Here is a 27602-nt window from a genome sequence, read left to right on the forward strand (position 1 = left end):
CTCTGTGATCAGTGGCACAGTGGTTGCCATTGCGGCCCATCGAGGCATCCTTCGATCCAGCGGCGGGGACCCCTATTCTCTACACCATTGCCGCGCCGCTTATCACCGGCAAAGATGACTACGAGGTACGCCGGCTGGACTCCGATCGAGCTGGGTATCCGAGGCAATGTCGCTGGAGGTGCCACGGACGGAGGCCGCCCTTCCCTCCCATTTGGAGAGGTGCATGCAAATTCTGAATGAAGCTGACTGAAGCCAATGTTTTGTTTGTTACTCTCTTTGCTCGCTACTGTAGTAGTGATACATGTGAAACAACCATTCTATTTACTCACATACATCAACCTGGAATTGGCCAAGGCGGTTTTCAAAAAAAAAAAAAAGGCCAAGGCTTTGCCGGTCTCGTACTCTCGTATGTGTCCATCGGACCATCAGCACTGCACGAGCAGCAGAAACGGCTTGACCAACGCGTTACGACTTACGAACTACCTCTTTAATTTCCGCGATCAGGCCCTGAGACGTTAAGAGTAGAACAGGATGTGATTGCCACACCTGATAGTTTGACAGTGCCGGAAAGATGCCACCAGCATATATCTGCAACATTCTATAATCCACAATATCTGCCATCGCTAGCATTTAGGTAATATTCAACCAAAGAAGCATACAGGTTCAAGTGGAGTTAATCTAGCATATTCTGGTAAAAGTTGCATAACTAGGATACAAATATGAACCAGAATTCATTAGGCATTTAGGCTAGACCAACAATGTGGCAATTCATTCTGGTGGCCACTACAGGAAACAAGTCTACGGAGTTCACACAAATCCTCAGCAAAACATGACGGCTAGGTTATCAATAATAGAAAACACACTTAGTTCTGATGGTAAGACAAAAGCATGAGAATGTATCTCCAGCTGCGTCGTCTAGAATCATATGCAGTCATGCGTAGATAATCTCCTTGCCACGTTTACGATAAACATGACACTCTGCAGCTGGATTCGCCTTGAAAATCTTGTAGATTTCCTTGCATCCTCGGCTACTTGGTGAAATTTTGGAGGCCAGTTTCAAGGTCACATACGTCAGGGGAGCACATCTGAACAAAAGCTTCAAGAAATCAACTTCATGGCCGCTTCCTTTGAAATTTACTATTTCTACTTCTTCAAGGCTCAAGGAGATATTCTGACTTCTCCAATTATGCGGTTGATTGCAAAGGCAGTCTGGAGGGCATGCTTCATCATCATCCGTCATCCAAAGCTGAAAGAGAAGTTAAGCATGTTTAATCTAAAATCAAAACACACATCATACTAAGCAATTATATATTCCGAGACCAAGTAATGTAGTTAAGCATATTTCTAGAAACTCTATATATTGGGAATAAGAGGTGAAGAATTACCATACTACGATCAATAACCAGCTTAAGCTTTTGTGTAGCATTGCAAATCCTTAGTATATCCAACGCGATTGCTCCATAAACATGTCCACGTCTTTCGACACATAGCTCCAAAACAGATATGTTAGGAAGCTGGAACATTTCTTGCAAGTTTCGCGTATGTGTTGCAGAATGCTGCAAGCGCATGAAAATCACATGTCAAATGATGCACTCCACAGGATAACTCATAGTAAAAGTTAAACAATTAGTTGGAATTTCCAAGACTTTGAACATAAAAGAGTAATAGTATATCGAAAGAATGGAAACGCACCGGTCTTCCTACATCCAAACTTAGGACAAAGCCGCTCTCCTGAGTCTCTAACTTCAGTTTTTCCAGCGTCCACATCCCAGACGCATCAATCACAACAGCTTCAGAATAAAAGCCAACGCAGCAATTCCACCACAGATTCTCCACCTTAGGTGCCAACAATGACATGCTGAAATCCTTGTGCACGGACCATCCCAAGGTGAATTTCTTCAGCATGGGTGCCACGATGTCAACACCACGGAGATGGAGCCACAAGTGACAGGTCAGACGAAGCTCCTCGATGGTCGCTGAGTGGATCGTGATGGGGTTGAGATCCTCATCTAAATGCACCTCTAGCACGCGCAGGCATGGGCATCCTGAGATTAGGGGGTCGATATCGAAGCGGCCAGCAGCAATTGAAAGCCTCTCTAGCACCGGGAAATCACCGCCTTGCGCCGGCGGTTTTAGGTGGAGGTTGCCAACGTGCAGCCTGATCGATACTGCGCGGGCGAAGGATGGCACCTCGACGGCCATGGGTTCATCCGTCCAGCCCGCCCCAGCTACGATGTTGAGATCGATCGGGTCAAGACGCGACGCGGCGCGGAGCAGCGAGGCGACTCCTTCGACGGAAAACTCGGGGTAGATATAGTGGGGGGAATAGATGTGGAGGAGGGACAGCTTTGGTATGGCGACTTGTGCGAGGGCGTATTGGAGAGCGTCGCTGGCGATACCGCGGAAGGAGAGTTCGGGGAGGTGCCTCCAGAGGCCGCGCCACCGGCGGGAGAGGACGCTGGTGCGGGCGGCGGCGGCGGCGCAGCGGAGGCAGACGAGGATCTGGATTAGCAGGTCGTCGTTGAGCCCGCTAATGCGATCCACTCCGTCTCCATCGCCGCCCCCGCAGCGGCGTGTCCTGCAGCGGCGGTGAGGCCCACGCGGCGCGCCTTGGCGGCGGCGGCGGCCTAATCGCGACTCCATGGCTCGAATGGCCGGAACCCCAGTGTTGTTTGGGACTAGGGAGTGAGGAGTGGGAGATGGCGACGAGGGGAGGTGAAGAGATCGGGGAAGTGGGGGGACGGGCTTGCTGTGCTGTGGAGTAAATGCTCTGCTTCAGCTTGCTTTGTTGGAACTTTTTTTTTTTTTGGAGAGCTTGCTTGTTGGAACTTGGGTGGTGGATTGGTTGCGCAACAAAGGCGAGGTCAATGGCGGTCGTCGCATCAATGACCGAGGGATTCGGTGGGGCCGCGCGGATCCCAGTCGGCGGCGCACGGCTATTGCTCACGCTAATTCGCGCTGATCCCCACGGCTAATGTGATTAATTACTTGTCCCAACTACGCCGAATCCTCGCATGAGATCAGCTGCTCCCACGGCAAGTCAGCAAAGCCCTGCAGAGAGGTGCATTCAGATTCAGGTTCAGGATCTCGTGCTGAAATTTATCTAAAGCACTGGAGACATCATTAGGCAATGGGTTAAAGGCACTGGTATAAATATAATACATTTTCGCATTTGTTTGTTAGTACTCTCATTGCTCTCTGTACATGTGAAACGACCATTCTATGTGCTCGCATACATCAACTTGAAATTGACCAAGGCTTTGGCTGTCTCGTCTGTGCCCACCGGCACTGCACGAGCAGCACAACGGCTTGGCATACGCGTTCTTTGTATTGAAAGCTGCCATAGATTAATGATGATAGGATCTAATGCCAACAATTAGAGCCTAATCGACAAGCGACAACAGATTGTGTAAGTTTACAGAGGATGGCACCCATCTCCATCTGCTTGTTTTGCATTTTCTTTTTTTCTTTTTTTGAAAAGGAGCTTGCTTTGCCTATGAGCCTATCCATTGCAATGATAAACAAAGTCGTCCGTGATTGTTACTAGTTTCTCCATTTCATGCTTTGGAGCTAGATGGCTGCACCAGCGCCTCTATATGTAGTTGGAAACAGGGCATCAAGATAAATGCTGACGAACAGGGGCGGATCTAGGGGGGGCTGAGGGGGCTCCATGGAACCCCCCCCCCTACTGGTCAAAACTCCATGGAACCCCCCACAACCCTCCTAAAATTTTAGAGACCATTAATGAAGAAATAGAGGGAGCAAGGAAGAAGGGTCACCAGCCCCCCTGCCTTCTATTCCTGGCTTCGCCGCTGCTGACGAAGAGACCATATGAGAGTAGAACCATGTTGTATCCTTGTTCTTATAGTAAAACAGTTTGTCAGAAGAGCCGCCATAAATTTGTTTTTGATCTGATGTAGTGTCAACAATTGGAGACTGATATAATGCAAGTTTGCAGAGGATGCCGCCCGCCCGTCTGCTTGTTTTGCATATCATTAGTCCTTTTTTTTTGTGCTTGAGACCTCCCTGGCTTCTGTTCTTTTTCTGGGGAGACTGAGCTTCAGTTAAAAACATGTGCCTAATTTTCTAGCGATAAATATTTCTTTTAATAATTTTGGTCCGGTGTATCCTCAGACAAGAATGTCTGAAGCAGGACATATATCTGCCAACGACGCCGCTCACCGTTGCTGCTACTAGTGATCTGAGCTTTCTTAAGAACGTCAACCCATCAATCTCTGAATTCCAACAGCATCATCAGGGAGTTGACATCTCGCTCCTGCGCGCAACGTCCTTCCATTCCAGTGGTGCGCTGCGTGCCACATGCTGGCGTTAACTGCTACGGCTTACAGGCTGCAGGCAGGTTTCGGTAGGCTCCGGCCTTGTTCGACAAGACCGGCTACTGGCCTGTGGGAGTTGCCTTGACTGCGCAGACCGTTTCATCAAATTTACCATGCCAGTACAGCAGCGTGCGATGAGCCAATGAATCGAGAAAAACGTGCAATACCTCAACACTTTTCCCACCTTTATGTAAGGCAGCAAGGGCTTGTAAGCTCTTTCTCTGCTCTCTTAATTGGAAACGTGCAGATTACCTTGTGGAAAAAAAAAAGTGAGATGCTACTAACAGCACTTTGAAAGATTACACTGCAGGAACAAGCTCTCGTTTATTCCATATCCTGTATCTCCGCAGCAAGCGAGTGACAAGATAATATAATCACGTACATCAAAATTGGGGACCATGAATCCTTGAACGATCCAATGAACGTTCAGGAAGGAATTCAAAAGTGAATCCTTGCACATAAGCCAACACTTTATTTTGTCAAAAGTCTCCCAAAAGGAAATGAAGTCTCCTGTTGTTATCAACGAAGGTAGGATGCGAGATCAAGCATGCTTTCTCGGTGCTGAGCGGCTTTACAAGGGTCCAGGGAATGTGCCATTTTCACGTTGCTCATTCCAACGCTCAACCTGCAAAACATCACAGCCGTGTCATCAAATTGATCAAGAAACAGTAGCACAAGTGAGAATAGCCAGTTTTGTTGCAAGAAGGGGGGAAAAACATCTGTACAACAGAAGCTGGAGAAAAAGGAACAATTATGCTTGATAAAGTCTAAACAACAGAAGCTGAAGAAAAACCACAAAGGCAGCAGCAAAAATACCCAAGCTCAAAGTCTAAACAAGCATTATATAAAACATTCCACATAGCATATAATCTTGACCAGGCCTTAAATTTTTATGGTAGCAGTACAAGTCAAATTAATGTAGTAGGAGAAATTTTGTTCTTGAATATCAAATTATTGGGCTTAGGCAAAAAAACATATACCAGAGCATAAAGACAAAACTCTGAGTCAACATTAAAAAACTGCAATCTGAATATCCGGTGCATTCAACAGAATGCTTTCCAGAAAGTCCCACTCCTCCCTGAATGAACTCTGAAGTAAAGACCATCCAACTCAAGTGACCAATTGCATAAAGTGACCCAATGCCATGGATTTCAGTCTAACCACAGGGATGCTTTGGCTACTCGCCTACTCCAATGTCCATGGCCAAAGTAGCATATGAGATAGTAATTCCGGAACACCAGAATTCAGGCGTTCAAAAGGCAACAATTATATATTGCAACGCAGGAAGAGTTCACTATCTTGTGGAAGTTTTGAACTCTTGAGATTATTTATGGCTAGTAGGCAGATCAGTCAAACTTAGTCCATATGCATTGAAATCAGCACCTCACTATCACAGAGTAAAACTAAAAAAACAACACCAATAGAAAATAGTGACTAGAGAAAGAATGCATACCCATTCACTTGGGCAGAGTGATCTGTAGTACTTAGCAAACTTTTCACACTCAGGAGCACCCTCCCCTTTTGCAGCTACACACCTGTTACAAAATTATAGTCAGTTACAATCAATGTTGAAAAAACCCCAAATGATTTCTGAAATAGTGCAGTCGTACCTATGATATTCAACATAGCGCGTGAAGCAATGTCTTGTTTGATTTGTTGTTGGGAAACGAAAATCTGCTGGAGCTGTCTCGATCTGCATTTATAAATATTCAGTAGCAGTTTATAGAATGCAACTATTCATAGCTAGTTGGAATATCCAACCATAATTTCTGGTTTTTCATCAGCTGTTTCGTCAGCGGCATCACTGCTTTCTTCAGCAGCCTCACTACTTTCTTCAGCAGCAGGGCTTGCCTCAGCTTCTGGCTCCTCAGAGGCTTCCTTCACCTCTGGAGTTTCACTTGTTTCTTCAACAACAACAGTAGCCTCATTAGCTGGTGGGGTTTCAGCACTTTTCTCGGGAACAACTTCAGCCACAGTGCTAGCAGCAGATTTCTCTTCAGATGGATTTTGCAATTGGACCTCCTGGGGTGGGAGTGAATACTCCTGCACATAACGTGGAGTTTAACAATGGTTGTGATCAAGGAAGATGAATTTCAGAAGGAACAACATGCAACAAAGAATTTAATTGGGTTAAGAATATATGTGCCCCCCAAAAGGCAACCAGCCTTCAGGATAAAAGAACTTCCTAGGCTCATTTAGCAACAAGACATTCTAAGAGCATTCTATGATTTTAGGTCTCACCTCAATGTGCAAATAAATGATCAACAGATAGTCAGATACAATAGAAACATGAAATGTGCTTCAAACAAAATTTTATAATATGCGTCCTCTCAAGTTCAGTTTTTGCAAGTGATGCATAATTAGGAGTAAACAGAACTGTTTTATGTGCCGAATGCTTCTGACTAGAAACTGAGTCAAGGAAGCTGCAGAGCTAGCATAAATGACTCCCAGTTCATTTTACAGGATTTTATGCTGAAACACTGCTTGAAGTAAAAAAATATCATCACACCAACTCCTGAGCCTTTTTTTAGACAAAGGATAAACTGGCCTCTATATCCACATGTGGACCTCTATATCCACATGTGGACCTCTATATCCACATGTGGATATATACAGCCAAAGAGTTACAAGAGTTGACTCTTGACTCTATACCTCAAATGAGGATTTCAATAACATATGAAAGAAACTCTAAAACAATGAAAAAAACTAGAAGACTAAGCTCTTCAATCTTCTTCGTTCACGTTTCATTCTTGCGAAGTCTAATGCAGCAACAAACCATCACATCTAACGTCTTAGAAACTTGATGTTCGAATTGTCTAATGCCGCTGAGGTAACAAAGGCAGACCGAAGGACCTCCAAGGTGGCGCTCCAAGAAGAAACAACATCAAAGACGCCGTCACCGCCTCATCTGGCAAGCTAGAATTAGGTTTTCACCCGAAGATCCACCAACGGTCGCAAGAGATACCACGACAACGCCTCTGAGGGGAAACAATGCAAAAAGAAAAGGCCACCATTGCCGACACCGACACAAGATCAGGAAAGATTTTTTGCCTAGAGTTCCTGCTGGGCAGCACCACCTCCACACCATGATGGTGATGCCACCACCGAGGTCGGCCTGAACAAGGGAGCCATATACCACCAGCCGCGGCTTGCGCATTAGTGAAGCCCTGCGAGCCAGTATGGCCTGCGTAGCGGCGCTCGGTTGGAGCGGAGCGGCCGCCTTGGGAGAAGGGGGCACAGCCTGCATGGCGATTGGGGAGGAGGGGCCTCGCCGCAGCAGCGAACCACGCGGGCGCGGGTACCTCTCGGGGCCTGGGCCTGCGTGATGCAGCCACCAGGCCGGAGCGGCCGCCTGAATACGTTGTGGATGCAAGTCCTGCCGCGCGCCGTCACCAACCACCAGCCACCAACGTCGTGGGGAGCCACCTTGAAATCATGGGCAAGGGAGCCGCTGGATCTGACAAATACCGGCCGCCCCCAGCCCCCGGATCTGACCAACTCCGGACCCTAATCAACTAACTACAAAATCAAAACCTAACCCTTCCGGCACAAACCTATCTCCACCAGTTCATCCGACTAGTACCCTGTCCACGAGCCGCCTATGGATTCGGGAGACCCGTAAATCGAAACGACCGCGACAAGCCGTATCTAACGATAAAGCAAGCTGGAGAATGGAGGAGGGGTACAGATTTTCCTACCTCCGCGAGCGACGGAGCCTTGCCTTCCGCAGCCATGGTGGCGCCCTGCGCTGAAGGAGCTTCTGGAAGCCCGGCGGCGGCTGCGAGCTCGTGGGACGGTGGGTGGAAGAATCGACGCGTATGGGGTGGGCGTCATCGAGAAGGTAAAGAGGACCACCCTCGGCGGCCGGTGGTGCCTGGGCCACGAGAGAAGTCGAGAAGAGTGTTGGAAACGTTGGGTTGGGCTACTGGTCTGGGCTAAAAATAGAGGAAAAATACAATGGAGGCCCACTATGTCCTCCATTGTTTCCAGCTTGGGCTTAATTGAAGCTCTGCGATTTTTTCCCTCGCACTTCTTTTTTTTTTATAATCGCTGGCACTGCTCTTGCTCTCCTCGGGTCAGTCACTTGGACAAACTTACAGCAACGTCAATCCGTGAGCAGCACTATTAATTATGTTATACAAGTGTCGAGCAGAACGAGCATCACTTGATTCACTTCATCTCGTGGACAACGCGACGGGAAGGCCAAAAGCAGTGCGAAGGCATGACACGTACGACACGACACGACACGAACGACGCAGACGAACAAACCAGGCAGCACCGTGGTATCCATGCCATGCGTGCGCCAGCGCGAGCGCGAGCGCGGCGCGCGGCGGAGGCATCACGAGCTCGTCTTCTTCTGCTCGGCGCCGTCCATCCAGATGATGCAGCGGAGGCAGTTCCCCTGCGCGAGCAGGTCGAACGCGCGGTTGATGTCGTCGAAGCCCATCCGGTGCGTCACGAACTCGTCCAGCTCCAGCTCCTGGGGCACGAGCCATGAGAAGAACAAAAACCATGCTGCTCTGATGCGATCGACTCCAGCCATGGGGATGGGAAATCATGTGGCTGACCGATCGGTTACCTTGTCCATGCACTTCTGCGCCAGCACGGGGATGTCGTCCTTGGGCTTGATCCCGCCGAGGAGCGCGCCGGTGACCGACCGCCCCCGCTTGATGGCGGACGACGAGATGCTGACGGGCGCCTTGCCGGCGTCCGTACCCAGGATGATCGTCTTCCCCCAGCCCTGCACCCATCATCGTGCCGAATTACCAGTCAGAGAGAGCGTGCGCTAGAAAGCCACCATGGCCAGTACTAGGTCACTTGGCATTGCACGAGGTTCCGCGCATGGCGAGGTGCCAGATGTACGTAGTCCCGTAGGGGTGTAAAAAGCTAACTCTTAGGTGCACCTCCAGTCCTTTTGTACTATTTTTTTAAGGTAGAATTTCACTTTGAAAAAGTAGTACAGAATTTTGAATTAAAGAGAGTTGGAGGTGCATCTAAAATATACTACCAATTTGCATCCCTAGATGTACAGTACTCTGCACGAGCCGGCGTACCATCCGAGAGCTCTCGAATGCTTCCGCCATGACTGAAGTCGAGCCGATGCACTCGAAGGAGTAGTCGGCGCCCCCGCCGGTCATCTCCTTGATCACCTGGATGGAGATCGGCATGAATTCTTTGGTTATCACTGCTGAAGATAGACAGAGTTGCATTTGCATGCGTCGGTTCAGAATCAGACCTCAGTGACATTCTTCTCCCCGGTGTCATTTGGGTTGATGAAGTCGGTGACCCCCAGCCTCTTTCCTGCAAAAAGGACAACACAACAGAGTGATGCCAGTGTTCTAAGCTCTGGCGTTCCTGGAGGACCTGGACCGAGAATGAAAGGGCAATTGTCGAGTGGCATACCGATCTCGAACTTGTCCGGATTCAAGTCGACCCCGATGATCCTCTTGGCGCCACGCATCTTGGACCCCTGTGCTACCTGCAGTTCGTTCAGGGATCGCCGTCATGATGAACAGGGGTGAGCTGGTGCTAGGTTCAAGCAGATTCGCTGGTGGTTACCGCCAGCCCTACGGTGCCCAGTCCGAAGACAGCCACGGTCGAGCCGGGCTCCACCGCCGCCACCTTCCAAGCCGCACCAACCCCTGCATCGAAGCGTCGGCATCAGCAAGAGGTGCAGGCTTGCAGCAGGCACAGCTGATCGAAATTAAAAGAGAGCGGCGCACCGGTGGACACGCCGCAGCTGAGCAGGCACGCCATCTCCGGCGGGAGGGCGTCGCCGCCGCCGAGCCTGACGACGTGCGCGACGTCGACGACGGTGTACTCGGCGAAGCTGGAGACGGACAGGAAGCCGTGGACGGGCTCGCCGGTGGCGGCGAGCGAGAAGCGCGTGGTGCCGTCGCGCGGCATGAGGCCGGGGCGGTGCGCCAGCACGGAGCAGATGTTGCTGCGGGGGGAGAGGCAGTCGGCGCACCTGCCGCACTGCGGCAGGAACACCGGCACCACCGTGTCGCCCGCGGCCACCTCCTCCACATGGTCCCCGACGCTCTCCACCACGCTGGGGAACGAGAAAACATGCCGTGCCAGCAACCAGTTCAGTTCAGTTGACTTTTGATGCAAAGTGTTCAAAGGATCGTCGTCGTCTTACCCGACCGCTTCGTGCCCCAGGATGGACGGAAACATGGCAGGAAAATCCTGAAAAAGAAGGAAGAAGAAACAGCTAGTGTCCGTGTCTAACAAAATTGAGAAACTACATTCCGCATCACTGCATCAGCAGGAGAGATTTCAACAGTAGAGCGATGAACTCCGAGGGTAGCCCGAAGAACTTAAGCGTTGATTTTTTTGTATCTTATTTATTTCCCCCGGGCCCCTGATTTTACATCCTAGAAAAGAAAGGTAATCAACAGATGGCTGGCGTGGATTATTGTTGGCATTCGGTACCTTCATGCGCCAGAAGGTGAGGTCCGTGTGGCAGAGGGAGGTGCAGACGATCTTGACGCGAACCTCGTGCGCCCGCGGCGGCGCCACCTCCACCTCCACCATCTCCAGCGGCTGCCCCGGCGCCTTGCTCACCGCCGCTGCGTGATGATCGCGGGGCGCCAGTGGCGGAGCCACCACTAGGGCGAGCCAGGGCGGCTGCCCTAAGTCTCTCCAGGTGAGATTTAGAGTATATTTGTTAACAGTAAAGGTAGCAGAGAATGAGAAGGATGGATCTGAAAAACATAGGAAGAACATAAGAGAAGAGGGAATTGGTTTCGCATAACATGTTACTTGAGAAAAGAGTAAGAGTTCATACAATTTGTTTGATACCTTTCCTCCTCGCACGCACTTAGTATTTAACTAGCGACTCTCTTGTGTTTATATGGATTGTGCCTGATATGTGCGGGCAGGCACATCTAGCGAACTCATTCGCGCCAAGATAAACACTAGGCTTCCTGGTGCGGTGGCCCATAATAGTAGATGTTTCCTCCGGTTCGTGGGTGCTGACGATATCCCCCGTTCTCAACTCCGGCAGGGGCTCATGACGGTGCGGCGGCGCCCTCCGAACGCGAGGTCGAGTGGGCTGCGGCCTCTTAAGTGGTTCAACCTAGCGTCCCAACCCAGCACTACATCTTCTTGCCACCATATGCCGCTGCCAATTTCAGCAGTTCACCATCTACCCCCCTACAGTCCCGCTCAGGCGCTCACGTTGGCGCGTCGCTGCCGTTGCGCGACGCCACTCCGCGCCTGTCCGTCCTGCAGCCTCATCTCGGCACCCATCGGTGGCGACAGCGGATCCCGTGCGCCGCTGACGTGGGCGCTTGCTACCGGGCAGCAAGCCTCGGCGTCTCGTTCTGGCCGTGCAAAATTTTTATCGTAGATGTCTGCCCTAGGTCATTTTCTGGGCTGGCTTCGCCACTGCGGGGCGCTGCTTATGCTTGGAGCTTGGAAGAGCATGGGATGGGGGATGGAGGCAGGTATGCCGTGTGCGTACCTCTGCATCTGATTGGCTTCGCGGTGCTCTGATCCATCGTCGCGGCCTCGCAGTCGCAGTCACAGGAAGCCGCAGCTCTGTCTAGCACGCTCGAGGTGCGTGTGCGTCTGCTTGGTGTTGGCGGAGTTGGACAACTGCTGCGTACTGTACCTACTAGCCAAACAATCATGCGCAAGTCCAATTCAGCGGTTGATCGTTAGCAGCAATTCCAACGATCGACCTATCTGTAGAAAGAGTTTTGGATCAACCACACTTATATTGATCCCATGAATGGGTATATAGTTGTACAATACACATTCGGTTACAGGCAACGCACGGCGTGCGTGCCGGGCGCGTAGATCGCGGCGAGCAGGCGCGAGACGCGCGCGGCGTGTGCGTGATCCTGGCGAGCATGGCGCGTGGTGGCGAGCGTGGCGCGCGGCGCGCATCAGCTGAGCGAGTCACACGGCGAGCGTGGCGCGCGGTGGCGCGCGGGGCGCATCAGCTGAGCGAGTCACACGGAGAGCCCAGCCCAGCCTAACCGCCATTCCAACACTATCCACTCGTGCCCCGCGCATGAGGACCCACCCGAGATCCACGTGATCCGGTTTCCGTTTCACACGGATCCAGGTTCTCCTCTTTCCCTTTCTATTTCTCCTCCTCTCACAACTCTTGTTAGATGGCGCAGAAGCTGCTGCGTTACATATAATCTTTTCATTTCTTGATTAGTATTGCTTATATTACATAAGTTATATATATAATTTTTATAGGAAAAATTGTATATATAGTGGAAAAGTTATGTATATGCATAACTTATGTTCTCAGATATATAACTTTTGCTTCTTTTGCATGAGTTATATACACAACTTTTTTGTAGGAAAAGTTATATATAATCTTTTTCTTTTCTTGGTTAGTTTTGCTTATATTGCATAAGTTATTTATATAATTACTTATAGGAAAAGTTGTATATAGAATTTTCTTTGTTGTATTAATAAATATTTTGCTTCTTCCTCTCAAGTTTGTCACCCGTGACTGCATGTACACCCCGGGCCACCCGTGACTGCATGTAGTGTATTAATAAATATTTTGCTTCTTCCTTGTATGTTTTCTATCTTTCCATTATGTTCTCGTGTATCTTTTGAACTTCCATTATGTTCTCGTGTATCTTTTGAACTATGAGTTTGTCGACGTCTGGTTTTTGTCACAACTATATTTAAAACTCGGCCCGGGGTTCAACTCAATCTTGGTTCCGCCACTGACTGCATGTGCAATGGCGTGCGTGAGCGTGGAAGTGTCGCAAACCGAAAAAGGAAAGAACATATTTCCGAAAAGGGATAGTATACAGCTGCCGGAAACTGCTTGCTAGTTTCCCTCCTAGCGCGCTCTCGCGCATTAGCAAGCGCCTCAATCATGTTAAAACTCATGTGAATGATGAGCGGTTGGGCAGAAAGCCAGAAACTCATCTTTTTAAAAAACAATTGTCGGTTGTAGTTATAATATAATTATATTACTGCCTATTGTTTTTTATAGAACTCGTGTATACAATTGTCGGTTGTAGTTTAAATTCCCCACTATTGAAAGAACTCGTGTATACCTTTATTATGTTACTGCTTATTATTTTTTATAGATATAATTTTTTATTTGTTATAATATAATTTTGTAGTCCTGCTTTCTAAATTTTGCCTATTGGATGTTGACTTGATGGGTAATGTTTTTTTAACAAAAAATACTTTTCTTTTAAACACGTGTATGGGCACGTCTGCCGTAATGAATAACTTCGAGAAGTTAATATAGTTGTATAGATTTTTTATCTACCCATTTGATGCTCACTAACACGAGATATATATTATTGATTTGTCCACTTAGCTATATTCTTGATGAAATTCTTATAACATAACATGGAGTACATTAGGTTCCTGTAGAGGTGATGTACAATTAGTTTCAAACACGTGCCTGGGCACATGCATCCCAACTAGTCATGTTAAAAATCATGTGAATGATGAGCGGTTGGGCAGAAATCTAGAAAATCAATTTTTTTCAAAAAACATAGAAGATAAGTATCTCTTCTGCTAGCATATGATCCAGTGTGCCGCATCGCCACTGATATCACCTAGCGTTTTCTTTTATTGCCACTTGAATATGTGTTGCTCGGAGTAGTGAAGTTACTTTTTTTAAAATAAATCTTTCTTTCTCTGCCATATAAAGTAATCACAAGATACTTCTTATCATACATACTATTGGCACATTACTTTCTCTCGCAAATCAGAAAGTTACTTTTTCAATGTTACTTTTCTTTAACTTTCACGAAGTATAAAAGTTAATTTTCTTAATAATGCAGGCACATATAAGAAAAATTATTTTTTCTAACATTAATGTACTACGAAGTTACATTTTTTGTAATTTTCATGGAGTACAAAGTTACTTTCTTAACATTGAATTGTAAAATTATTAGGTAAAAATAACATTTTCCCCTTTTTGGAAATCTGGTGGGATTATACTTTCCAAGAAAGTTTGAGAGCTCTCCTTTTAAGACTAAATGGAGAGGCCTCTCCATTTAAAATAGTATAGTAGAAAATGAAAAGTTCGAAGATTGAACGGGCCATACGTATGGATCGCTCTTTGCAACAGCAAGATTTCAAATTGCCTATCCAAAAGGTGAGCAAAGGTGCCACTGTGAGAAGAAAGCCACCAAATTCAGTGAGACCTAGGATTAATACTTGAGAGCCTTTACTTTACCAGATCTTAGGCATTACTCGTGTAATATAAGTTGTGTTTTTTAAGTGCCATTTGGCAGTGCTTACTAATAGTTTGTTTTAGTAATTAGGGATGCCTGTTTTATTGTTACTATTTTCTAGAATTTAGTGGTAGGTTTTACAGTTAAATTTTAGGCATAAAACCTAGTTGTAACTTTAACAACTGAGATCGTGGAGGACTTCTCACCGAGTGACCATTATGAGCAGTTGATATTGTGGCGTACTCCCTCCATTCCAAATTATAATTCGTTTGACTTTTTTATCTCAAATTTGACCACTCATTTTATTTAAGAATTTGTTCGACGAGTGGTCAAATTTGGGGTTAAAAAGATCAAATAAATTATAATTTGAAACGGAGGGAGTACATGCTACCACATCGTCTAGCATGTCTACCACATAATTTCTCATGCATGCTCCTCAATGAGCGAGAAATGCAGTATTGTCCATGGAAGGTGTCATCTGTGTAGACTATCCACTGCGATAGGAACCTATTTATTTTTTTTATTAAGTACATATTTATGCTAAATTTCTAAACTAAAAGATAAATAAGTTCTGTCAAAACAAAAACTCGAGAAGAGCCTCTTAACAATATTTAATTTTGTTAGGGACTTAACAGTAAGTCAGCACCTCGACCTTATTGCAGTATAGCTTTTACAGTGCTTTTCACCATCATCATATATGTGGTCGCAGTCACGGTACATCCAAAGCAAGCAAACACCATAATCAGCTAAAGAACTGGCACGGTGCACGGTAGCATAGATCGCTTTCACCGTAATCACGCCTGCCTGCGTCAGCGCGACCTCCCAGCACGTCACGCACCGTCCTCCTTGGCGGCGCCGTCGTCCATCCAGATAATGCAGAGGAGGCACTTGCCCTGCGCGAGCAGGTTGAGCGCGCGGTTGATCTCGTCGAAAGCCCATCCGGGGCGTGATGAACTCGTCCAGCTCCAGCTCCTGCTCCTGGCGCAGAAAATAAAGCGACAAATATAGGCCGCGTTTAGTTCGCGAAAAGTTTGGTGAAAAGTCACTGTAGCACGTTTCGTTGTTATTTGATAAATAATATCTAATTATGAACTAATTAGGCTTAAAAGATACATCTCGTACTAATCAGTTAGACTGTGTAATTAGTTATTTTTTTCAACTACATTTAATGCTTCATGCATGTGTCGAAAGATTCGATGTGACGGCTACTGTAGGAAAAATTTTGGGAACTAAATGGGGCCATAGGGGAAAACCAAACCAAACCAAATCAAATCAAATCAAATCAAATGTGATTTGAAGTGGTGGCCGGCGGTCACCTTGTGGAGGCACTTCTTTGCCAGCACGGGGATGTCGTCCTTGGGCTTGATCCCGCCGAGGTAGGAGCCGACGACCGACCGGCCCCTCATGATGTCGAACGACGGAATGCTGATGGGCGCCGCGCTGCCGTCCACGCCCAGGACCACCGTCTTCCCCCAGCCCTGGACGATACCCAAAGGAGGAGATCATCAGTTGCTTGGTCACTTGCATTTTGCATTGACACTGCACAAGATTCTGACACCGACGGCTGCGTACCATCCGGGAGCTTTTGAAGGCCTCCGCCATGACTGAAACCGAGCCGATGCACTCGAAGCAGTAGTCGGCGCCTGCGCCGCCCGTCATCTCCTTGATGACCTGCAAACGCATGCATGTAGATCAGTTGGTTTGTCGATCAATTGCTGCTCGCATCGCTAATGCGCTGGTGCGTTATTAATTGGTACTTGAGATTAATTCCAGACCTCGCTCACGGTCTGCTCTCCGATGTCGTTCGGGTTGACGAACTCGGTGACCCCCAGCTTCTTGCCTGCACCGAGTGAACAGCGGTGGGCGTGATCTAGCTAGCTAGTCGATCTACTCATGCATGTTGATCTACCTCTACCTGCCAGGAAACTATTAAGACAGTAGAGCAATTAAATTGGCATTACCGATCTCGAACTTGTCAGGGTTCAGGTCTACCCCGATGATCCTCGTGGCCCCGCGCATCTTGGACCCTTGCGCTACCTGCCGTTCGTTCAGTCGCCGTCGTCAACAAACACATAGGACAGTAAGGTCAGTCGCCACATCTATATCGATCGAGCTAGAGTCAGTCGCCACATCTATATCGTTCGAGCTAGAGACGGTGCGCGATAACATCTGTCGGTACTATGCTGCTGGGATAACCACTCCTACTATGCCAAGACTCGTGTAGTTATCCATAACTACGTCCTAAGGAGCTGAGCAGCCAGACTCCTGGGGTCCGACTCCATCTCACTGGACCAACGGTCCCGGACCCGCTTCTCGCTCGGGGACGGGTCCGGTGTCACCACGTGTCCCAGAAGTGGAAATGCTCAGCACCTGTGACCGCAGACCCGGACCCCCGCAGGTGGGTCCGGGACCTCCACGTGCCATCCGGACTCTCGCAGATGGGTCCGGGACCTCCACGTGCCTATCCGGATCCCGTGAGCTCTCGGCTCAGCTAGCTGCTCGGGAGGAGTCCGGAGCCGCCACGTGTCACGCAGACGCGGGCGCGGGCGCAAGCCTTCCGCTGGAAGCTCCCTCACCCACCCGCATTAAGTGCGAGTGGTTGAGGCGGGCTCTGCTGCATCTGGGCACGGGGCAGCTTTTGTCAGTCCACACTGTGGATCTCCAGTTACCGAGACGGCTCGTCAGTTACCAAGACAAGCATTAAAGACTCAGCGCCGTGCGCATGGGCGACGAGTCATGATGACCAGCTACTGACTGGAGCAACAGTGCACGCTGCTACAGTGACTGAGTCAGTAGTTCGGCGCTTCATCATGACCTCGACGCGCTGCTGCAGAGGCTAGACTCTACTCTGACAGGACAGCTCAAGACCATCCCTGATTAGAAGCTACGCACGGAAGCCGACGACAAGATCTCCGGATCTAAGGCATTGAAGGTCAAAGTGTAGTTTATAATACATCGCCGGGTCCACATGTCGGGGCCCCGCTCAGTGTACGTGCTCCCCTTGGACATATAAAAGGGAGAGCACGCCCGCTAGAACACATATACACACAGACTCACGCTGGACTCAGCAGCAGAGTCACCAAAGCTCACCCAGACTCAAACAATACAGCACACAGTGGACATAGGGTATTACGCTCCGGCGGCCCGAACCACTCTAAACCGGCTGTGTTCATCGTGTTCTTCCAGGAGATCGAACTAGTCCTAGCTAACTTCCGAGTATTCACCCTCTGGGTTTAGACGGATGCGTTCCGCCACCCGGCTGTGGTTTACCACACCACGACAACATCGATCCGTCGGAGTGCACTCGAAGCAACAAAGTCCACACGAAAACAAAAAAGTGAGTGTTACGCAGCAGTGCTATCAGAAGATTTGGTTGTCTTTTACCGCTAGCCCGACAACTCCCAGTCCAAAGACGGCCACGGTCGAGCCGGGCTCCACCGCCGCCACCTTCCAAGCCGCACCAACCTCTGCATGTGGACGCGTCGGCATCAGCACGAGTTGCGCGCTGAAAATTAGCTGTTCGGTCGAGAGCATGCAGTTGTACCGTACCGGTGGAGACGCCACAGCCGAGCAGGCACGCCTTCTCCGGCGGGAGGGCGTCGTCGCAGCCGCCGAGCCTGGCGACGTGCGCGACGTCGACGACGGTGTACTCGGCGAAGCTGGAGACGGACAGGAAGTTGTGGACAGGCTCGCCGGTGGCGGCGAGCGAGTGTGACGGAACCGCCAAATTAAAACTCTAATTAAGTGTAATGGTTGTTATTTGAACATATCGGACGCATTAGTTTAATGGCTTAATTTGACGATCCTTTCTCAACCCACGTCCCGATCGAAACAACACCGATGGTCCCACACGAAGGTGAGCGCAGATGGTACAAGTACGACACATATTTGAAAATACAACAATATACACAAGACTCTACTTTAAGTTTTCCAAACCAAATTTTAATACATACATAGTTTATAAACTTTACAAAACCGAAATTTAAGGTTCGAATAGAGGGAGGGCCTACAACTACCAAGAGTGCACCCTAGGGAGATTCATAACTAAGCGTCTGGCTCCACAACCTTCCATCCCGCTGCGTCCCGACGGATGAACTTAACGCAGCAGGGACAGAAGTCAACGTCCGGGTGTCCTGAAATAATTGTGGCAACAAACCCTGAGTATACTAATACTCAGTAAGGCTTACCCGACCAGGGTTATACATAGCCCACATATCTAGACATGCAAGTCATTTGGTTGGTGGTTTATTTTGCAGAAATACATCTAAAAGTGGATGCTTATTTTCAATATTTTAGCTCCAGGTTCTATATAGATTAACCTCAAATCTAATATTTGCACAATTCAACTATTGTACACAAGGTGAAGCAATCATAATAATTCAAGGTTTTCAACAATATATATATATAAATATAATTCACCATCTAATATTTTTACTACGATGCAGCAAAGAGATCAAGACCCTCATATCCGCGAGACACGGCGAATCGATTCGAATTAACCTTACAAGGTGGACATAACCAAAACGGCACACATTTGCCCCGTCGGACTATACGAGCCAACCATTCCCCTCCCCGCCTCGAACTACAGGACCACCCCACCAGCGTATAGTCAGTCGAGCTCAACGAGAGACCACCAAAAGTAAATACATGCATCCCAATTCTCCGCGACTACTCGACTAGCCCTAAGGGGTGGGAAGGAGTCCTGTACTTTCGAAGTGAGGCAGTACTCGGCTTACCGGTTTCGACTACCTCCTACTCCCGGCATGCGGTTAGTATAATTCAATCCCCGATCAGCACTACCGACAACAGATTGGTCCTTAATCGACACAGACAGAGCTAAGACACCTAGGAACCATGTCCTGCTGCCATACCTACATCTCATCATCATTCCCCGTCCGGTCTCAATTTTCCTTCACTCCATTATTATTCCCATAGCTCATGTACCAAAATATAAAGCTATCCTATATCTCGCGAGTAACAGGAGATTACTCGACTTCTATCCTATAGCTCGCGAGTGACATGAAATCACTCGACTTCTACCGAAATCTATTAAGCGTAGCAGTACTATCGACCTACACATACTAGTATAAGACCAAGGGAACCTAGGGATAATGCAACTAAGATTTCAAACAATTCCTGAAACGTAATGCACAAGTAATAAATCTATATATACTGAGCCATAATTTAAAATAGTAGGACATGCACCAGGGCTTGCCTTCGGGCTGTTTCGCAGAGCTAGGGTCAGGCGGGCCTTGGGCCGGTTCTCTCGCCTCTCCTCCTGGGCTTGCTCCGGCTGCTCCTGCGGTGCCGCAATCACCTCAAACACGACGTCCTCCACGACGGATGCTACACGAATGCATATGAAATAATTGAGTGCAGCTCAATGATGCAACTACTATACTTCAAACTGAAATGCCCTGCGGACTGTCCGCACCCAAGTGGCGGACCGTCCGCGGTTCAACTCTGCAGACCCACCAGAACCAACTACCTCTCTGGACAATTTCAAACCTATACGGCGGACTGTCCGCTCCAAAATAGCAGATTGTCCGCAGTTTAACTCCGCAAACCCACCAGAGGCAACGACGCCTCTGAACAAATCTTTACTTCCTACGGCGGACTGTCCGGCCCTCCTTGGCGGACCGTCCGCAGTTCACTCTGCCAATTCCACCAGATACAATAACGTCTCTAGACAAAATGCTAGACTCTACGGCGGACCGTCCGCTCCCCATTAGCGGACCGTCCGCAGTTCAACCCTGCGAAACCCACCAGAGACAACATCGTCTCTGGACAAATTTCGAACTCAACGGCGGACTGTCTGCTCTCCAATAGCGGATCGTCCGCAGTTCAATTCTACGAAAACACCAGAGACACATCATCTCTGGACAACTTCTAACTTGACCTGCGGACTGTCCACCCCTCCTAGGCGGACCGTCCGCGATTCCTATCTTTTGATACCGCGCGCCGCCACCAGTGAGGCCGGCGTGGCGCCGCAGCGCGCCGTTCCCGCCGACGGCGGCCCGGCCGATGGCGAGGCTAGCACTACACCATCTACTGGACGAGGCGCGCACGGGCATTGGTGATGCACGCGAGGAACTCAAGCCTAACCTAGGCGGCGACGTGCGGCCCGTGGCGGTCAAAACGACATCATCGTGAACGTGCGTGGAAACAACAAGAACGTGGAGGAACGAGGGGAGCACGAGCATGAGTGGCTCACTTACAGTCGATTTGAGCCCTTGGACGGAAGGAACGGTGGCCGGACGATGGAGTTCCACGGCGAGATCGAGTTTGGGCGAAACTCGAACTGGCGGCCGGGGAATCCAAGATTCCCGGCGAGGTGGGGGTTGTGGCTGTGGTTGGAGGGGTTGAGGAGGGAGCTAGGGAGGTGGTCAAGCTTCCGGTGCGGTGGATTTGAAATCCATGGAGGGGAGCTCGCGAAATCGGCCGGCGGATGGGAGGAGCTCAAGCTCCATCCATGGCGTCGGGAGGGAGAGGGAAGGTGAACCGAGAGAGAGAGTGGGGGAGTGGGCGCGGGTGGGTGGAGGAGGATGAGCTCGCCTTCAATGCGGCGTACGGGGTGGCCGGGGAAGAGCTCGATGGCCGGCACGTGGCGGCGACCGACGATCCTCGGTCATGGAGCAGGTGAAACAGACCTGTCGCGGACCGTCCGCAGCCCCTAAACGGACTATCCGCGAGGCTAGATGTTACAGCGAGAAGCGCGTCGTGCCGTCCCGCGGCATGCCGCGGCGGCTCGGCAGCGCGGAGCAGAGGTTGCTGCGGGCGGAGCGGCAGTTGGCGCACTCCCCGCACTGCGCCAGGAACACCGGCACCACCGTGTCGCCCACGGCCACCTCCTGTACCTGCTCCCCGACGCTCTCCACCACACTGGAATGAAATATGGTAATTAATGTCCAATTAACAGCTCCATAATCTGAACATTGTTTATTACTTGGCCTGTGAAACTTCCGAACACTATGATATAGTAGTTTTCTTACCCGACGGCTTCATGCCCAGGATGCACGGAAACATGTTCGGGCCACCCTGCAAAAAAGGGAGAAACACAGTATCGTGCCAATCAGCACACCTCGCGCCCAATAATTTTCTGCACAAAAGGAAGTCCAGTCCAGGGACAGAAACCTTGTGCTTCTCAGATGAAGAAAAGGCAGATTCTGATGCTGCGTTGTGTGTTCATGCATGCTTAAGGCCAAACAGACTACGACTAAATGTGTTACGGTTTTTAATTTGTCTGTTTATGGCATTAGGATTATATGATTCCTAAAACGGTTAGGTGGGCACTGCGTTGACTATTGATCTATTGTTCTTGTTGGCAGGGCCAGCAGCATTAATTGCAACAAGCTGCTGAAATTGCTGAGCATGCATGCATGGTGGCCTAGGCACCACCTCCACCTCCAGCGGCTCCCCAGCCGCCTTGCACACAGCCGCTGCGCGACGATCGCGAGGCGTTCAGAGTCGAGGCGAGACTACAGCAAGTGTCCGTCCAGGCTATGCGCAGAGATGCAGCTGCGTGTGCAGATTAAACAATTTCGCACGTACCTTTGCATCTGATCGGCCTGGCGATGCTGTTCTGCTCCATTGCCAAAGGAAGTTGGATCGGAGAGGAGGTGGTTGCCTGGTTGGTACTGTTGGTGGGCGATAAGGCGTCGCTTGGTGCCTGCTGCGTGCCGGTTATATAGTCATGGTAAGATGCAGAGAAGGGACTGTTACCAATCTGATTGGCAGCTAAAGCATCATATAAGTTTCGCATGGCCGTACCTAATTTTCTTCCTCCCGCGCCTCTTTTTCTTCCTCCCGTTTGTAAGAGCAACTCCAGTATGGCTGTTAAATTTGGGTGAAAAAATATCTATTTAAAAACTCACTTCTAAATTTTACTCACCTAAATATGGACCTCCACTCCAGCAGGATGAGTAAACTGGGCTTCCATTTTTTCAACTGACAACTAGGCCCGACCTGTCATTAGAAGGTGGGGGGAGAAATTTGGAAGGCCCACAGTTGGCAGCCCAATTAGAGGGCCACCAAATTGGGAGGGTGGGGGGGGGAGAAATTTGGAAGGCCTACCAAAATGGCAGTCCATTTGCTCCCCCTGCTGGAGATTGATGTTTGATGTCCACTTAATCTTTATATAGCAGCCCATTTGCTCTCCCTACTGGAGTTGCTCTAATGGTCCAAGAGTGTTCTGCAATGCTTGAGTATGTGTGCAACAACTCCCACGTCATAACCAAACTGAGATTGGAGTCTTCATATTTTCTTCCTCGAGGCATACACTATCCTCTGGATACTTTTTTCAAGTTGCAATTCCTAGCCTCTTAGAGCAGTTGGAAATAGAAGGTTGGGCACTGCTACTAGGTGCAAAGCTTGCTGCATTACTAAACTCATAGGTGGTGAACTTTCTCACAGACAATGAAATACTTGCCACTGCAACTAAAAGGAGATCATCGCGCCAATACTCCGATCATTGGTCATTGCGGCCAATTATTGCTGAGTTCACAGAAATCACTGAAGAGATGCAACACTCGATCATCAAAATCAATAGGGAGTAGAGACACAAACAAGGTGGCTGACAGGCTCGCAAAACCAGGCAAGACAAGCATCAATTCCTAGTTCTTGCTTTTTCTCCTACACAGCAATTGTGCATTATACTCAATGAACCGTGCAAAGTGCACTCCACAACTTTGATTGGGGCATGTTGTGCCCCATATCTGTATTGTGCCTCTAAGTAATGAAATATATCTTTTTTTAAAAAAAAAAGAGAAAGAAAAATAGCCACTTGCTATGATTCTTTGTTTAAGAGGACTGAGTGAGGACCTTTGCAGCATGTTTAGAGGGCCGGTTAGCCTCAATGCCTTATACACAGTACTATTCATACGGGCCCGTTAAACCGCACGCCTTAAAAGGCCTTTACTCCTTTCTAGCATGACGGGCCCAATCATCCTCAAGGTGGTCGTGGGCCTTAACCTGGGCCTCGGCCTTTCTTGTCCCCGGGTTGTGCAAGACACGACCTTCCCTTTTCTTGTGCTTGGGGGGATGTCTTTCCGAGGTTTCTGAGGAACACGAGACGCGACGATCACGTTATCCTCGTCAAAAGCTCCGAGCCGAGAAAAGGCAGTGACGTCGCACGCTAGCTAATCCGGCCGACCCCGAGCGCCGCCCACGGTCGACGGCGACCGCTCCCCTTTCCCTCTCACGCACGCGGCCATCCGCGCACCTTCCTCCCCTCCCCTGGAAGTGGAAAATCAGAGTCCAGCCAGACCGCAGGTAGACGGAGAAGAAAACAGCAAGCGCACGGCACGACCGCGACCCCGCCCCGCCGGCCGCCGCTCGAGAGAGGGGCCTCTCCCCGCCGGGCCCCAGCCGGACAGCGACTCGCCACCGGCCCCGCGTGCAGCGCCGCGACCACGAGTTGGTTCGCCAGGCGCGGCGCCCACCGCGCGGCGCGGCGCGAGCGCTGCCAACCAACCAGGCCGGTCTGCTCTACTCCCCTTTTATTTCCAACCAAGGACGAGGCGCTGGGCCAACCAGGGCGCGCCTCTCGCCGGCGCGTGCGTGGGGTTCACTTTCACCGCCTGGTACGACGACGACGACGTCGGCACGGCGGTGGAATGGAAACCGCGTTCCGGTGCGGTGGCCGGTGGCAGTCGTTCGGAACCTGGACATATATTCCTTTCCCGCGGTCAGCAGTGGTTGTCCCTATCAGCCCAGCCGCTTTCGCTCCCGGGAGCCGCTGGCAGGTTGTGTCCTGGCCTGGATCCAGCCGGGTCGACGGCGGAGGAGCTCGGCTCCGGCCGGTCGCCACCTCGTAACCTTCGGAGGGCCCGTGAAAAGTATAGTAGCACGTCTCTTTCGGTCGACCCAGTCTTAGTTCTCGCCGGGCGTTCTCCCCGCGTTTTTCACCCTGTTACCAAGCAGTCGACCGATGGAGACACCGTGTCGGCTATTCTGCTACACATCGCCACCACAGCACACATGGCGAGAACGAGGACTGAACGAGCTGTCCGTGCGTGAGATGGGAGATCCCGGGGTGAGGTTGACCTCTGTTCCTCCGAGAAGAGAGGTCCGTCCCCACGGTCGCGGCCACCGTCGACCGGTTCAACAGCCACCACGGCGGATGCAAAAAAGATCGCTCGTCGCTTTCTGATAGGATGATGGGCGGCGCTAGGCTCTGGACAGTGTCTCGGGCAGGCATGGTCCACGGGGCACGGCGAGCCGCGACGCGTCGGCCTTTTCGATTGACGCTGCCCCTGCTGGTCTGCCGTCGCCGGGCCGGCGACGCTTGCCGGTGCAGCGAATGCGGCCGAAAGAGAACAAAACCGTCGTCGACGACGACGCCCGCCGTGGTTTTCTGCTCCACCGAGGGAGCAATGTGACAGAACCGCCAAGTTAAACAGCTTAATTAAGCGTAATGGCTATCATTTGAACGCATCAGTCGTATTAGCTTAATTAAATATAACCTGACAGCCTGTTTACAACCCACAGGCCGATCGAAACACACCAGAAGTCTCGCGCAACGGCGAGCACAGACGGTACCAGCATAAAATAATTTCACAAAAATAGATGATAACATAAATATTCACAAAACAGCTTTAAATTTAGAATTTACATAAAATAAATGACAGCAGCGGAAGAGAATATGACCTGAGAGAAGGAAATTTGATTGAGAACCAATAAAATAAAACAAAACGATAACTATGAACACGTGAGGACGTCACATCGAGCCCACTGATGCGAATCCGGGTTAGCTTCTATATCTGAAACAGGGTAAACAACAAACGCCGAGTATACTAATACTCAGCAAGACTTACCCGACTTTTGGGTATACTTAGCCCACATATCTAGACATGCAAAGCTTTCTGGCTGGTGGATTTATTTGTAGAAAAACATCTAAGGGTAGATCCTTAATTTCAAAATTTTAGCTCCAAATTATAGTTATAAAATTGCTACACATCTTTGATTTACAGATCTATAACAATCAATGTGAAAACATAATTGATTAAACAACATCAACATGTATCATACCATTTCGTTTCATTTCCTTACTACGATGTGACTCGGAGATCAAGGTGCTCATGTCCGAGAGCGACTGACGACGAATCGATCCGATTTAACCTTGCAAGGTGGACCTAACCAACACGGCACGTATTAGCCCCGTCGGACCATACGGACCAACCATTCCCCTCCCCGCCTCGAACTACAGGAACCAGCCCAACGACATATGGTCAGCCGAGCTCAACGTGAGACCACCAAAAGTAAACATATGCATCCCCATTTCTCCGCGACTACTCAACTACCCCAGGAGTTGGGTGCGGGTTCCTGTACTTTCGAAGCAAGGCAGTACTAGGCTTACCGGTTTCGACTACCTCCTACTCCCGGCATGCAGTTAGTACAATTCAAACATGATCAGCAGGGCCAATAACGGTACGGTCCTCAATCGACTCAGACGGGGCTAAGACACCCAGGAACCCTGTCCTGTTGCCATACTTATATCTCATCACCATTCCCCCGTCCGGTCTCAAATTTCCAATCATTCCATATTGTATTTCATATCTCATATACTGGAATATAAAGATAACTATAAATCTCGCGAGTAACCGGAAATTACTCGACTTTTGCCCTATAGCTCGCGAGTGACAGGAAATCACTCGACTTCTAAATATCCTATATCTCGCGAGTGCAAGAAGGCACTCGACTTCTATCGAGAACTATTAAGCATAGTGTTTCTATCGTCCTATACATGCTAGTATAATTCAGGGAAACCTAGGGATAATGCAACTAGGGTTCCAATCAACTCCCGAAACGTAATGCACAAGTAATAAATACATATATAGGTATCATAATTTCAAATAATAGGATGTGCACCGGGGCTTGCCTGGGAATAACACTAGGTCATTGTTAGTTAGAGGAGAATTGCTCAACGAGCATCTTCCTTCGGTCGTGCACATCGGGATCCATCCGTCCATCTTTTAGACGTGTCCACCATTCACCGTCTTCTGGCTCGGCTTCAACGTCACATCTTTCACGTGGTTCATCTATCGTACCTAAATGAAATGCAGCAATGCATATGTAAGAATGCACAGTTTCGAGTTGTTTAGCGATTTAGGTGTTATTATTTTTCCTTCACGATAAAGTTGTAGTCTAACAAATAGCAAACAATCGTATCCCATGGCAATCGTTTATAGAGTAGTTAACTAACAATTCTAACTACCCAAGGCATCATGATCAACAGCACAAAAGAACTATACTAACTTCACCAAGCAAGTTGAAGTGGTTTCCTATAACAAGTAAATCATGGTTTATTAATAAATCAACAACTTATCACACATACAGTAGTAAATTCAACAAAAAAATACACCAAATAGAAGGTAAACAGAACTAGCTATCCTGAAAAATTCATCCCAAAACTTGTTGCCAATTATCCAGAACAATTCATGCAATTAGACAACTCCTAGAACAAGATTGAATTATACAGGTTAGACCAGAGTATAAAAGAAGGTCAAACTTTAACAGTACGTATAAAAAGTGATGAGTTAGCTACTGGGAATTTTTCATGATTTTATCTATACATAATTAATTCTGAGAAAATAAACAAAACAGACATCATATTTACAAGATTAATTTTTAACTCATGTTCTAATCATGAATTGGGACTCAAACTTCATGTACAAGCTAAACTATTTAAAAATAACACTCAGAAATATTTTCATGATTTAAAAACAACATAACTTATTTATCACAATTAAAGTCTACTAAACAAAGATTAAATAAAAGAAATATATACACAAATCTATAATTAATTAAATTTGGACAGTGGTGTTCATTTAGTATTGGAAATACACAGAAAAAGTTTCATACATAAATCTAAGTCAGAATATACTATTCTACTAGAGCTAGCCAAGACTAGGGTTTAATCTAGTTACAAGGGTTAACTAGTGCTCAAATTTTTACACAACACTAAGCATGGCATGGATTAGCTACCAACCAAAAATCACCTATAGATGCTAAGTAGAACTCCCAGAATAATTATGGTCTATGAAATCTAATCTTTTTCCTAGATTAAAATATAGACAGAAAA

The 27602-nt window shown here is 48.7% G+C and overlaps 3 protein-coding genes, 1 long non-coding RNA gene and 1 pseudogene across 4 annotated transcripts; all 5 read right to left on the bottom strand.

Moving 5' to 3' along the window:
- Positions 1 to 656: 656 nt before the first annotated feature.
- Positions 657 to 2773, bottom strand: LOC120694522. Its single transcript, XM_039977669.1, has 3 exons — positions 1693 to 2773; positions 1386 to 1556; positions 657 to 1246 (listed from the first exon to the last, which is right to left on the bottom strand). Exons 1-3 carry the CDS (start codon positions 2641 to 2643, stop codon positions 932 to 934), a joined length of 1437 nt encoding a protein of 478 aa, XP_039833603.1. The 5' UTR covers positions 2644 to 2773; the 3' UTR covers positions 657 to 931.
- A 1824-nt stretch (positions 2774 to 4597) lies between these two features.
- On the bottom strand, positions 4598 to 8199 carry LOC120694524 (cytochrome c oxidase subunit 6b-1-like). Its single transcript, XM_039977671.1, has 5 exons — positions 8036 to 8199; positions 6099 to 6380; positions 5948 to 6030; positions 5791 to 5872; positions 4598 to 4962 (listed from the first exon to the last, which is right to left on the bottom strand). The coding sequence occupies exons 1-5, from the start codon at positions 8069 to 8071 to the stop codon at positions 4909 to 4911; spliced, it is 537 nt and encodes a 178-aa protein (XP_039833605.1). The 5' UTR covers positions 8072 to 8199; the 3' UTR covers positions 4598 to 4908.
- Positions 6678 to 8029, bottom strand: LOC120694525. Its single transcript, XR_005683517.1, has 2 exons — positions 6926 to 8029; positions 6678 to 6885 (listed from the first exon to the last, which is right to left on the bottom strand). It is a non-coding gene; the product is annotated as an uncharacterized LOC120694525 (long non-coding RNA).
- Positions 8200 to 8450: 251 nt separating the features above from the next.
- Positions 8451 to 11972, bottom strand: LOC120694523 (alcohol dehydrogenase-like 2). The gene is made up of 10 exons (XM_039977670.1): positions 11809 to 11972; positions 10776 to 10912; positions 10483 to 10529; positions 10061 to 10392; positions 9897 to 9979; positions 9741 to 9816; positions 9574 to 9638; positions 9392 to 9487; positions 8917 to 9078; positions 8451 to 8817 (listed from the first exon to the last, which is right to left on the bottom strand). Exons 1-10 carry the CDS (start codon positions 11843 to 11845, stop codon positions 8677 to 8679), a joined length of 1176 nt encoding a protein of 391 aa, XP_039833604.1. The 5' UTR covers positions 11846 to 11972; the 3' UTR covers positions 8451 to 8676.
- Positions 11973 to 15098: 3126 nt separating this feature from the next.
- LOC120695587 lies at positions 15099 to 21902 on the bottom strand (annotated as a pseudogene).
- Positions 21903 to 27602: the final 5700 nt, after the last annotated feature.

The sequence above is a fragment of the Panicum virgatum genome, chromosome 2K, assembly GCF_016808335.1.
Source record: "Panicum virgatum strain AP13 chromosome 2K, P.virgatum_v5, whole genome shotgun sequence".
Classification (NCBI taxonomy): domain Eukaryota; kingdom Viridiplantae; phylum Streptophyta; class Magnoliopsida; order Poales; family Poaceae; genus Panicum; species Panicum virgatum.

Excerpts from the sequence above, each read along its gene's own strand:
- LOC120694522 (XM_039977669.1), bottom strand. The coding sequence starts at position 2,643 with ATGGAGTCGCGATTAGGCCGCCGCCGCCGCCAAGGCGCGCCGCGTGGG. Across the intron at positions 1,557-1,692 it reads GTTTGGATGTAGGAAGACCG|CATTCTGCAACACATACGCG; the intron begins GTGCGTTTCCAT and ends ATGCGCTTGCAG. Across the intron at positions 1,247-1,385 it reads TGGTTATTGATCGTAGTATG|CTTTGGATGACGGATGATGA; the intron begins GTAATTCTTCAC and ends CTTCTCTTTCAG.
- LOC120694524 (XM_039977671.1), bottom strand. The coding sequence starts at position 8,071 with ATGGCTGCGGAAGGCAAGGCTCCGTCGCTCGCGGAG. Across the intron at positions 6,031-6,098 it reads ATGAAAAACCAGAAATTATG|ATCGAGACAGCTCCAGCAGA; the intron begins GTTGGATATTCC and ends TTATAAATGCAG. Across the intron at positions 4,963-5,790 it reads CACTCTGCCCAAGTGAATGG|GTTGAGCGTTGGAATGAGCA; the intron begins GTATGCATTCTT and ends GATGTTTTGCAG.
- LOC120694523 (XM_039977670.1), bottom strand. The coding sequence starts at position 11,845 with ATGGATCAGAGCACCGCGAAGCCAATCAGATGCAGAG. Across the intron at positions 9,488-9,573 it reads GGGAGAAGAATGTCACTGAG|GTGATCAAGGAGATGACCGG; the intron begins GTCTGATTCTGA and ends ATCTCCATCCAG. Across the intron at positions 9,079-9,391 it reads CATTCGAGAGCTCTCGGATG|GGCTGGGGGAAGACGATCAT; the intron begins GTACGCCGGCTC and ends TGATGGGTGCAG.